This window comes from Hylobates moloch, unplaced genomic scaffold (assembly GCF_009828535.3).
Source record: "Hylobates moloch isolate HMO894 unplaced genomic scaffold, HMol_V3 SCAFFOLD_6, whole genome shotgun sequence".
In the NCBI taxonomy this organism is placed as follows: Eukaryota; Metazoa; Chordata; class Mammalia; order Primates; family Hylobatidae; genus Hylobates; species Hylobates moloch.
In genome coordinates, this window is record NW_026652281.1 from 12,869,522 (window position 1) to 12,881,904 (window position 12,383).

Consider the following 12,383-nt stretch of genomic DNA (forward strand, 5'->3'; position numbering starts at 1 on the left):
CTGAGTATACAAATGGCTCAATAAAGGCTAGTTGTTGTTGATTTCATTCTTTTTAAACAGCAGCATTTTATAGCCACACAGTACTCCTTCGTGTGCATAGACTGCAAGTTATTTAACTAAGTCTCTAGGCTGTTAGGCATTTGTTTATTTTTGTTCATGTTTTGCAGCACTGAAGACACTTCTAGCTGATTCTTTATGCACAGGAAGTAATCATGGAGAAAAATAAATTCCCAGAGTATAATGGCATGCTGCTTTTTAAAAAAACTTTTGCTGCATTTACTGAATATTCTTTTAGTTGGCAACATTGCATGTACTTAATATTCTTTTAATTGGTGTTACTAAATCTTCCTTTTATGACGGAGACAACGCTATAGAGAATTTTCAAATATTTGAGCAATAGCAGCTGCATTGGAGCAAGTATAATACTTTACAAAATAATTATTTCAACGTGTAGTACTCTTCAGATATACCAGTTTAGGAATGTTTTTGTGTGTGTACTTGTGTGTATATTTTATTCAACATACAGGAAATAACTCATATATTTTCAAAGCGTTTAGTTAATTTTTGACTTAAAAGCAAACATCATTCAGTAACCATAGTTGATATTTTTATATGTTGGTGCTGGAATCTTTTTTCTTTTTTTGAGACAGAGTCTCGGTCTGTCGCCCTGGCTGGAGTGCAGTGGCACGATCTTGGCTCGCTGCAACCTCCGCCTCCCGGGTTCAAGTGATTCTCCTGACTCTGCCTCCTGAGTATCTGGGATTACCAGTGCCCACTACCATGCCTGGCTAATTTTTATAGTTTTAGTAGAGATGAGGGTTCACCATGTTGGCCAGGCTGACTACAGGTGATCTGCCCACCTCGGTCTCCCAAAGTGCTGAGATTACAGGTGTGAGCCACCGTGCTGGAACAGTGCCATTATCTTCTATAAGCTACATTTATTATCTTTAGGAAATTTAAATCTTGGTCATTGTTGTTATTGTTGTCCAACAAATTTCCAACATTATTATACATACATACACACACACTTAGACACATATGCACACTTTCTTAGATATGAATAAGCCAATTTTAAAATTGTAAATGGAGAAGCAAAAATGCTCATTAAGAACAATGCTTCTCATACAAAGCAGGAAATAAAATATGTGTGCATATCAAATGTATGTCTAAGTTTGTTTTACTATCATCAAGTCCAAATGAACAGGTCTCACTTTTCAAAATACTGGTCATTGAAAAATTTCATTATCTTTGCATATGTGTTAAAATTATCCAACATCAAAATCCAACATTTTAGATAAGGAAAAGCAGAACATATTCTTCAGGTAGGATGCGGGAGAGAAGTCAGAGGTTGGGGGAAGGACAGATGTAAAATAAAATACATACTTAAGTTCTAAATAACATGGCCTTATGAAGTTTTGAAACAGACAATTCCTGAGATATTTATATGGCATTTGGCACATGCTAAAGAAAATATGTTATCATCATCTAAAATGCTATTAAAGTGAATTTAAGAATATTAAGTTCAAAATTAAATTCCAGCTTGGTTTTCTTATGCACATAAAATTCCACTGAAGTTCTAAGTAAGTTCTTTTCCTCTAGCGTAAGGGCTTCAATCTCTCCTACCCCATCTCTGTTTCTGGGATTCTTGCTCTTTCTTCTCATGCTTTATTTATAGGTTTCTTTCTGTTTTTGACTTTCACAAATATATTTAGAAAGAGTGTCTCTCAAACAAATCCCCTTAACGTCTTGGTTAGGTGAGAAGAAGAATTAAATAGGGAAAAGCTGAGGATAAGAAAATGCTTTCACTGAGTATACATTGGGGTTAGTCCATACCTATTTTTGAGTGGTCACCTCTGAATACCTAAGGAAGTCACTGATAGGATCATAGCATACAGCTGCCCTGCTACTATTTTCCTGACAAACTGGAAGGAATGCTGGAAAAATGGCCATATTATAGACATAGGTCACAAAAAGAGTCATATCTTTTATCACAACATATTTATTTGGTATAGACTACTTTCAAAGGCTAACTCTATAAATGAAATTATATCAGAATAACATATTTATTTACATGGGAATCATATCTGCCTTATAAATATATGGTCTAAGAAACAAGTTTTATTCTTTTAAATAATGAGATTAAGAACAATATAAATTAATGATGAAATTCATATTTATATCCCTCCATTCTGTTCTCTGCATCCCTAAAAAAAAAAAATCAGAAAAGGCTTTTCTTGGCACTGAATTTTTTAGAGAAGATCAAAGACTCTTACTTCCCCATCTTCTACCACTTTAATATCACCTGAAGTTAGCTTTGTCTTTGTGGTACGTATCCTATGTGGATATGCACATTAATGTCACATTTATTCTTCCTGTCAGGAAATTTGAGAATTCTTTAGGTATAATGTGCATGATTTCTAGGGAGTAGACACCTAAAGTTTTTCTTCCATAATTACTAGACCCTTCTGTGATGAGATGAAATAAATTAAAGTTTTCTCATATAATACATCTGAAAGATAACAGTAATGGTGAAGATTTAATAGCCTTCAATAAAGGGGTTCAAGCGTTTAAAAATATGTTTATTAAAAGAGTTTAATTACAATTAGAGTTTGCGATTTCAGCTAATAAATTGATCATAGTTGGAGAGAAGTTTTTATACCATGTTAGCCTTATGTATGAACAGTTCATAAACAACTTATAATCAGCATCTCTCTGCACCTACTTCCTACTCACTCCCAGCTTCTTTACCATAGTTCCATGGTTGGTGACCAGAAAAGAATTTTACTGTTTGAAATAAAATAATTTGGCTGTTCCATCACTTTGGCTTAGCTTATACCTAAATTTTAACTTGACCAAAATTTTCCAGCCCATAAAATATGTAGCAGCTAGACCATTCTTTGATTCTGTGGTCAAGAAATAATATAACAAAGCCCTCAGCATTTTTTAAATTTTCTGCGTGAATTTTATAACAGTCTATAGTAATTTGTCTTTCTCTTTTCCAGTTTTAATAACTCTGTCTCTAACCTGGTTTTGTTGATGATCAACACATCTTTTTTCTTCCTCAGATTATCCTTCAGAAAAATGGGTTCACAAAGCAGGATTTTGTTTTCTTCATTCTGTTTCAGCTTTGGCATGATTCACGATGGAGAAGGGAATCCCTGCAGAAAGGCTGAAGGCAATATCATGTCTCCCACACTGACCGGAAACAATGGAGTGTTTTCATGGTCCTCCTGCAGCCGCCAGTATCTCAAGAAATTCCTCAGGTATGACAGGTTAAATCCAGGGGTGCTCCTAGATTTGGAGTGATGACAGAATTGTGCTCCACAGATGTGAAAACAAATACTCAGTGGAAATATGTTTTGATCTCTCAATAAACAGAAAGAGAAATGATGATGATAATGATGACGGTGATGATGACATTATTGTTGTTGAAAAAAGTAGATTGAAGCCTAATATTGTGCTCAATGTTCTCCACGTATTTCCTCTTTCAATCCTCACAGCAATACTGTTATCCTCAATCTAGAGTTGAGAAATCAAGTCTTAGAGAGGTTAATTGTGTTGCTTAAGGTACTATCGCTGGTAAGTTGCAGACAGAAGACACACACTTAGATCTGTTCTGACTCAAGGATCTGTGCTCAACCATCTCTCCCCTGTGACTTGCAGAGGCTGCTAGGTATATTGTCTTTTTACTGTGACTAATTATTTCAATCTTATCAATCAGTGTGTCACAGAGTATTTTGAAAATGCTCAAATGGTATGAGTGTGTGTGTTTGTGTTTTAATGAATAGAGCATTTTCTTGTTTGGCTATTGTGTTTGAAATGGCCAGGAGCTAGCTTTATGTCCAAATGATAGACAAAGAAGATGGTAGCTATATAAAATGCTTCTAATAGCACAAAACCCTTAAGTTGCATTAGTAAAAGTAGGAGTTAGGAAAGTTGTACTATTTAATTCATATTAAACAATTAACCCAAAGTTGAAATACACACACACACACCCCTACCTTTTTAATCTATGTTGACCCACAAGGACACTTAGATGCTAATCCCATATCTCTTTGACCAGATGTTAGTGAAATTTCTTTGGGAATTGACATTTTTGATACTTTATTTTTAACCTGTACCACTGTATATTATTTGCAAATGTTTAAAGAATTAGTAAGATATATATACAAAACATACTAAACGTGAAGATATCTAACCACATATGCTCAAAGGGTGGTAAAAAATCAACAGACTTTTTGTTAGTAAGCTTTGCCGTGAAGATTTTCCTATTAGTTTTAAATTCATGGTTTGGTGACTAAAATTATTTTTTCCAACTCATATAAGAATGCAGTTAATAAGTATTAAAATCAAAATCAACTTAACATAGGTTGAATTTCCATTAGTATGTAGTTAAATGCTTTTGTAGTTAAATGTTATAATAATAACAGCAGCAGCTAACTTTGCTTACTGTGCTTTATGAAGCATGTTATATTTTCTCATTTGAACTGTGTAACAACCTTTATGAGAGTCATTGTCACTCATGAGCTGTATAAGAGCTACATAACTTGGTCTTGGTTGCATGGTTGATTAGGACCCCCATCTGTCTCACTACAAAATTACACTTAACCACCATGCTAATTAACCTCTCAGTGGTATCATATTTTAATTATTTAAGTAAGTGGAGGTAAGGTGCTAAGAATATCCATGCCATCAGGACTGATTTTTGCTCTCAACAGGTCCCAGTCAAACATATCTAAAGCAAATTTTTCTGTCTCATCCCCCAGTTCATTATTGCTTTTGATTCTTTAGGAATGTTATTTATTTTTGTCTGTAAGGCTTATTGTGAGTTTAAGTGCATCTTTGACCTCTGCTCCATTATCTGTTTAAAAAAAGAAAATACTTGATTTAAAACTCCATGAAGACAGGTACTGTGTCTGTCTGGTTTATTTTGTACCTTTAGTGCTTTGTCTAAGGTTTGCCACAGAGTAGGGACTCAGTACAAATTGTCAAATATTCTTGAATAAGATTGTTGATGGCAGTTTTCAAATGTATTAACCTTTCCTGTCTCCTGTGAAATCCCAAGCCAAATCACTTGGATGGCTAGAATTTTCAGCATCCTGTAAAACCCTTCCTGGCTGTGTACATTCCATCCTCTTAGACAGGACTCACTCTTTGGCATAAACATAGATTTGAACTTTAAACATATACCTGTTTCTTGAACCATGTTATGTTTTTCTTTGTATGAGTGCATTTGGAAGTGTGTTGTCGTAAATGGAAAGATCACAGATCAACAGAGTAATTAATAAGCATGTATTGTCATTACAGCACACCTCAGGCGGGGTGTCTAGTGGATGAGCCCAAGCAAGCAGGACAGTATAAATATCCGGACAAACTACCAGGACAGATTTATGATGCTGACACACAGTGTAAATGGCAATTTGGAGCGAAAGCCAAGTTATGCAGCCTTGGTTTTGTGAAGGTATGTTTGCTTGTGATTTCAAACTTACATTAAGACTCTGCAATGTGTCTGTGTCCCTAACCGAAGTGTAAACATCTGGTTTGCCAAGGTCAGGGGTTAGAGTCTGGGTTATCTCTATCATGTCAGTTGTTTGGCATGATAATTAATTGGCAATTTTACTGTCAATGAATTATCCAGGCCTATCCACATAGACCATGCCCGGTTTAAATACTGCTTGGTAGAAAATTCTTTCTCTTTAAATGAAGACTTTATCCCTACTAGTAAACCTGGGAACAATAGTTTGTACCTACTGGTAATCACTGCTTTTGTTCTCTATATGATCCTATTCCCTGTTAATTAATACATTTCAAATCATCACCATCCCAAAATACATTATATGCCTTTTATAATACAGGAAAACTATTAGCAGCTAGCTTTTTAAATATTGTCTATAAATTCAAGGTATATCTTGAGTAATATTAATAAGATTTTTGTGTCAAGTCTTTTCTTCAAAGAATTATAAAAAAGATAATTGGGAAAGTACAAAAGTCCAGGTTATAGAAATGAGAGACATCTTGTTCCACTTGGTCAAGAATGACATTCTACTCACAGTATTACAATCTCAAATTTAGTAAAAAGTAATTTTTTTGGGGGGGGGAGGGGGGACGGGGTCTCACTGTGTCACCCAGGCTGGAGGGCAGTGGTGCGATCTTGGCTCACTGCAAGCTCCGCCTCCCGGGTTCACACCATTCTCCTGCCTCAGCCTCCCGAGTAGCTGGGACTATAGGCGCCTGCCACCACACCCGGCTAATTTTTTGTATTTTTTTTAGTAGAGAAGGGATTTCACCGTGGTCTTGATCTCCTGACCTCGTGATCTCCTGCCTCGGTCTCCCAAAGTGCTGGCATTACAGGCATGAGCCACCACACCCGGCCCATACTAAAAAGTAGAATCATTTTTAAGTTGGTTTATTCCCAATATCCAAAGAGAAATATGGAAGCTCTAAGTAACTGAAAATTGCATGGAAATTATGGAGGTTTATAGCTCCTCTTTCCCCCTCTTCTCCTGTTCCTCTTCTTCCTCCTCTTTCTCTCTCTATTCCTCCTTCTCTGCCACCACCACCACCATCACCATCACTATCACCATTTACTATCATCTCCAGTAGTTGCTGAGTGAGCCTGTGCCCCACATAAGGCATTCTACCTAAAGATTTATTTTACTTTACCTCAATCTTCAGAAAAACCCCGCAAGTAAGAATTATTACCACTTTTGACCTGGAGCTCAGAAAATATTTTCAACTTGCCCAAAGCCACAAACTTTTAAATGGTGGAATTTGACAAAACAAGTTACACACATTGACATGAAATTTCCACTTCTTCACTGGTGACTGGTACCAGTCACGATTGCTAGTGTTTCCTAAACTTCAGTCATTAATATTCAGTCATTAATAACTACCTTCTTTAGTTGTGTTATCTCCATATTATTATTCACTTATTGCTTTTCTAGAAACCAATTCACATTCAAAATATAACTCCAGTTCTAAGAAATAACATCCATTAAATCATACGTTTGATATGGGATTACATATTTTTTTCTAATACAGTTTAACTATTAAAACATTTTCCAGATGTCATTCACATTTTTTTGGTGTATCCTTCATGACACATGGACCTTACCTTCACAAATGCTGGTGAATCATATGTAAAAACTAACAAATTGGCTCGGTGTAGTAGCTTATACCTGTAATCCCAAGATGTGGGGAGGCCAGGGTGGGAGGATCACTTGAGGCCAGCAGTTTGAGAACAACCTGGGCAACAAAGTGAGAAACCCCCTCTTTACAAAAAGTAAAAAAGTTAGTTGGGCTAGTGGCATGTACCTGTAGTTCCACCTACTAGGGAGGCTGAGGCAGGGGGATCACTTGAGCCCAGGAATTTGAGGCTGAAGTGAAGCATGATAGCACTACTGTACTCCAGTCTGGGCAACAGACTGAGACCCTATCCCTAAGAAGAAAAAAGTTAACAGACTGTTCTATTTGCCTGTTAAGTTGATGGTTTTGGCAGAAGTAAGTAGCCATTCACTTTGTTGAAAAAGTTTGTATCCTAATTTGCCTCTTGTTCACTTTATTCTAAAGGATTCATTACTTATTTATTAACCACAAATTTATTGCATACTATGCAGCAAAAGCACAGTTGGTAATAAGTATGATTTTCTTTAGAAATACAAAGGAGATTCCTAAAATTACTATCATTTCTTCAGAACCATGTATTTGTGGGGTACCTGGTCTGTGTCAGGCAGTGTGCAGGGCTTAAACAACCTTTTTAAATTATAGATTGCTTTCTGGGACCTCACTATATTTTTAAAAGACAGCTTCTCATTCTGATGGTCTTTCATGGGAAGCAGAGCAAAGAGAAATGAAAATTCCAAAGGAAAAGATTGAGTCAAACAAGGACAGGGAAGGTAAGAAAGACTTGCTTAAGAGAGAAATGATTTAAGATGGTGATGAGGTTAATGGAGAAGGTAGGGTGGTTTGATAGATTCCGAAGCTTGTTTTCCCCACACCTTAGCTTTCGGTATTGTTTTTAAACCTACTTATAACTTGAAGCCATGGCCACACCTCTGAGGATCATAAATATTGTCAGGCTCTAGCCAGGAGGGATTTCCAAAACAACAAAATCTCTTATTTATCCTGTCCAGTAGAAGCAGTTTAGACCTACTCTGGCAACGCAGGAAAGAGGTGAAGTTTGTCTTCAGGGCTTTTATTGTCCCATTATTACTTTCTAATCTTTTTTCCTCACTTTACTTTTTTTTTTCCACCATGCCTCCTAGAAAGGCAGTGTTGCATAGTGATTGGAAGGACAAAAACAACAAAAAGGAAGTAGTTCTCAAAGTGTCCTCTCAGACCAGCAGGTGCAGTATATCAGCAAGACCTGAAACTTGTGAGAAATGTCTCATCCCAGGCCTAAGGAATGAGAAATTTTGGGGTTAGGACCCAGAAACCCATATTCTAACAAAAGTTCTAGATGACCCTGATGCTCATTCAAGATTGAGGATCGCTGAGTTAGACAATCTTCAATTTTGAGCATTCACACATACACATTTGCACACACAAATCTCTGAATTTGAGAGTCACAAAGACCTAGCTTTAAAATTTTGTTCTTCAATTTCCTACAAGCTTGGGGAAATGACTCAACCTCCGTTAGCCTTAGAGTTCACCTTTGAAAGGTGAAGATTTTAATAGTTCCTCCATGGCTCATTTGTGAAGATTCATCTATTGGTACAGTCGCATCACTTGATAAACAGTACGGTTTCTTCTAACTCTCTTCCTTATGTCTTCAGCGTCATCGCCACCATCACATTTGACTCTTCTTCCCCAGTGGCTGCCCTGGCAAAGGCTCTGGGGCTGGCTCTTTTGGGTCACTCATCCCCATCTTCCCCTCCTCTCCCAGCCACGAGTTTTTTGTGTCTTCAGCGTGCCAGACTTGATCTCTGTTCTCATCCAAAGTGTTCAAGAAAATGAGTTACGAATCTTTCTAATGGTTCTGTGTCATCTGGAAGGACTCAAAGCAGGATTCCCTCTGTAACAAGTGGAGAGAGCGCCCATTTGATTATTCTGCACTTTAGAAATGCTTACTGACTCCATGAGTGAGCTGATGCTTTTTGTCAGAGGGTCTGAAGCGCTGTCACAGACTGATCAAGGCTTCTGTGCTGGTTATTTTACTAAGCTGGAAGTGAGCAGCTGAACAAATGCGTCCTCTTTAGCTGACTCTGTACTTCAGTAGCCAGCACAGTTACTGTCACACAGCAGGAGCTCAGTTTTAATGTTTATTTATAGACCCACTGAGAGTTTGAAGCTGAGTAGGAATTGTGGGGAAGATATTTAAATTCTTGTGTATGTTCTCAGGCCCATCATTCTAGAGAGAATTGTATTGGAAGGATAGCAGGATCGGTGTATATTTCTTCTGTCAATTAAGAAAAATGATGAGACAAGTCTCAAGCATTTTAGGAGATTTATCTGCCAAAGTTAAGGATGCACCCGGGAGACAGGTCTATACCTTTCTCTGAAGATGATTTTGAGGGCTCCAACTTTAAAGGGGAAAGGGCGGGAAATTGAGAAGTACACGATTTTCATGTAAGAGTAGGGTAGGGAAAAATAGTTATTCATGCCTTTGTCTGGCTCAGTGAACCTGCTTTTTTTTTTTTTTTTTTTTTTTAATAAGATGACATGAACAAATGGGGCAGAGGAAAAATGCAGTGAAACTGCATTTTACGTAAGATAAATATAGACACAGTGGGGCAGGGAAACAATCAGATATGCATTTGTGTCTGATGGGCTGGGGCGACTGCACCTGTAAAGATAAGCTATCAATTTCCATTGCCATGGTGAAATTTTAACAGCTCACTAGGAATCTCCTTATGGGCAAAATATGGGGGAGGTGTGTAGTTTTTCATCTTGTAGCCATCTTATTTAGGAACCAAAAGGGGGAGACAGGTTTGTGTGACCGAGTTCCCAGCTTGACTTTTCTCTTTGGCTTAATGAGTTTGGGGTTTCAACATTTAACTTTTAACTTTCTTTCACACTTCTTTAAGAATTTGACATCAGGATTAATGAATGGAGAATAACTAGAAACTTCCTAGCATGGAATCATGCTATTTGATACTATTATACTATTACTTTGTAATATACCAAGTTTACTGCATCACCTTTGAACTTCTATTAACTTTCCCCCATGCAATTACGCTCCAGTGATGTTGATGTTCTTGTGTGTTTTCCAAATGTTTCCTTTTCCATGTCTACAAGACTTTGTATCTGTTTCTTATTCTAGTATGCTTTGTGGCCACCTGGTGACACTTAATCTTTTTTTTATTTTTGTTAAAGATTCAGTTCAAGTGTTACCTCCTTATTTCCTCGGGGAGATTTAAACATTTCTTTCTCTGGGCTCCACTTCCAGCTTATGTGTCACTTTTATAAACTTGTGATACATTTTAACTGTGTACACACATCTCTTGCCTCAGTTGATAGAGAGTATCTGCCATGCCTAGCATATGTTGGATGTCATATCAGATACTCAGTATTATTTATTGGGCTTACAGTGGTAACCAAAGCTCACATGTTTTAGCACTCCCATTTCCATAAAGTGGAAGATGTTCCCTCTGCCTCTTCTCTCATCCCTCCTCAAAGAAGCAGGAGTGACTTACCTGATCGACCAGTTTAAGACTATATCTGAGCAGGCATGCTGCGGTACCATCTCAGCATCTTCTCTCTTGTGCTGCCTGTCTGCAGGATGCACACTTCTCTTCTGCCACCCTGGAGGTTGCCTGCCTCAGATGGGAGACTTGTGTTTGCCTCCTCTACCTGCAAGTGTGAAGGGATAGTTGGTCTAATGCAGTGGAGATAGTGTTGGAAGACCTAGTTGGCCACAGATCTCAGCCACATTCCCCAATTCATGATTATCAGTAATAAGGTTATTATCTAGATTTCTGTTTCTTGGACTCCAATGTCTTATTTATCTAGTGGTGGAAGAGACAGGAACATTATTTATTGTCCCCCCTGAATCCAGCAGAAAGGAAATTGAAGTTAAATAATCTGAGCAAGATTAGGCAGAAAGTGCTAATACACAGGAAAACAAAAGGCCCAGGTTTTAGAGTCAGAATTGTAGCGATATCTATTTGTGAATGAACTCATAGAAGATTGAAGGTAAGATACTCTTTCCATCCTATTATAATAACTAATATTTATTCAGTGCTTATTATGTATCAAATAGTAGTTTAAGCACATGATACATATTAATACTTCCATATCTTTGGGGCATGTGCTATTATTAACATTTTCTAGGTAAGAAATCTACAATACATAAAAATAAATGTTTTACTAAGCTTTATATGAGCAAATGGCAGAACTAATATTGGATCTGGGTAGCACATTCTATTAACCATTATACTATACTCCCTCTCATATTATCTACCTAGAAAAAATATAAAACAGTACCAGTGCCAACCCCCTTATCAAAGAAGGAGGGGAGGAGCAAAATACTAAATTAATATATCACAGAAGGAGACATACACATAGTCAGTAAATGCATGAAATGGTACTCAATATCAGTTGATCTCAGGAATATATAAAATTAATATATCACAGAAGGAGACATACACATAGTCAATAAATGCATGAAATGGTACTCAATATCAATTGCTCTCAGGAATATATAAAATAAATTACAATGGGGCACCACTGCGCACTGACTGGAATGGAGAATATTAAAAAGACTGACAACACCAAATGATACCAAAGACCAGAAGCAACTGGAACTCTGCATATTGCTGATGAGTGTGTCAAGTGGGTATAATCATTTTGGAAATGGTTTGACAGAGTTGTTTCAATGTAGAAAGTTAAACCTACCTTTACCCTTTGACCCAGCAAATGTACTCCAGGATATTTAACTGAAACAAATAAAGGCCTGTGTTCATAAAAAGCTTGTCCAAGAATATTCTCAGCTACTATTTGATTCATAGAAGGCAAAGACTGGATACAACTTAAATGTCCCGCAAAAGGTGAATGTACAAGCAGATTAGATTTTGCTGTATTCATATAATGGAACTCCATTCATCAATAAAAATGAATGAACTATTGATACACACAAAAACATAGATGAATGAAAAACATGCTGAACAAAAGAGTACATTGTGTATGGTTCCATTTATATGAAATTTAAGAGAATAGGCAACACTCACCTATTGGTGACCGAAATCAGAATAGTGGTTGCCGTAAGAAGGGAATTGACTGCAAAAGGGGACAGGGGAACTTTTCGGAGTGATGGAAATATTCTGCCTTGAATGTGGTGGTGTTTATAGTGGTGTATATATCTGTCAAAACTCATGAAACAGTACGCTTAAAATGAATGCTTATTATTGAATAAATCATACCTCTGTGAAGTTGATTTTTTAAAT

At 36.9% G+C, this 12,383-nt stretch overlaps 1 protein-coding gene across 2 annotated transcripts in view; it reads left to right on the top strand.

Annotated features, from left to right (window-relative positions):
- ADAMTS18 (ADAM metallopeptidase with thrombospondin type 1 motif 18) overlaps positions 1-12,383 on the top strand; it is a 151,673-nt gene that overhangs the window by 74,515 nt on the left and 64,775 nt on the right. For both annotated transcript variants that reach the window (XM_058440643.1, XM_032156372.2), the window contains 2 exons: positions 3,126-3,263; positions 5,308-5,461. In XM_058440643.1, coding sequence (XP_058296626.1) covers positions 3,126-3,263; positions 5,308-5,461 — 292 coding nt within the window. The remainder of the gene's footprint in view (positions 1-3,125; positions 3,264-5,307; positions 5,462-12,383) is intronic.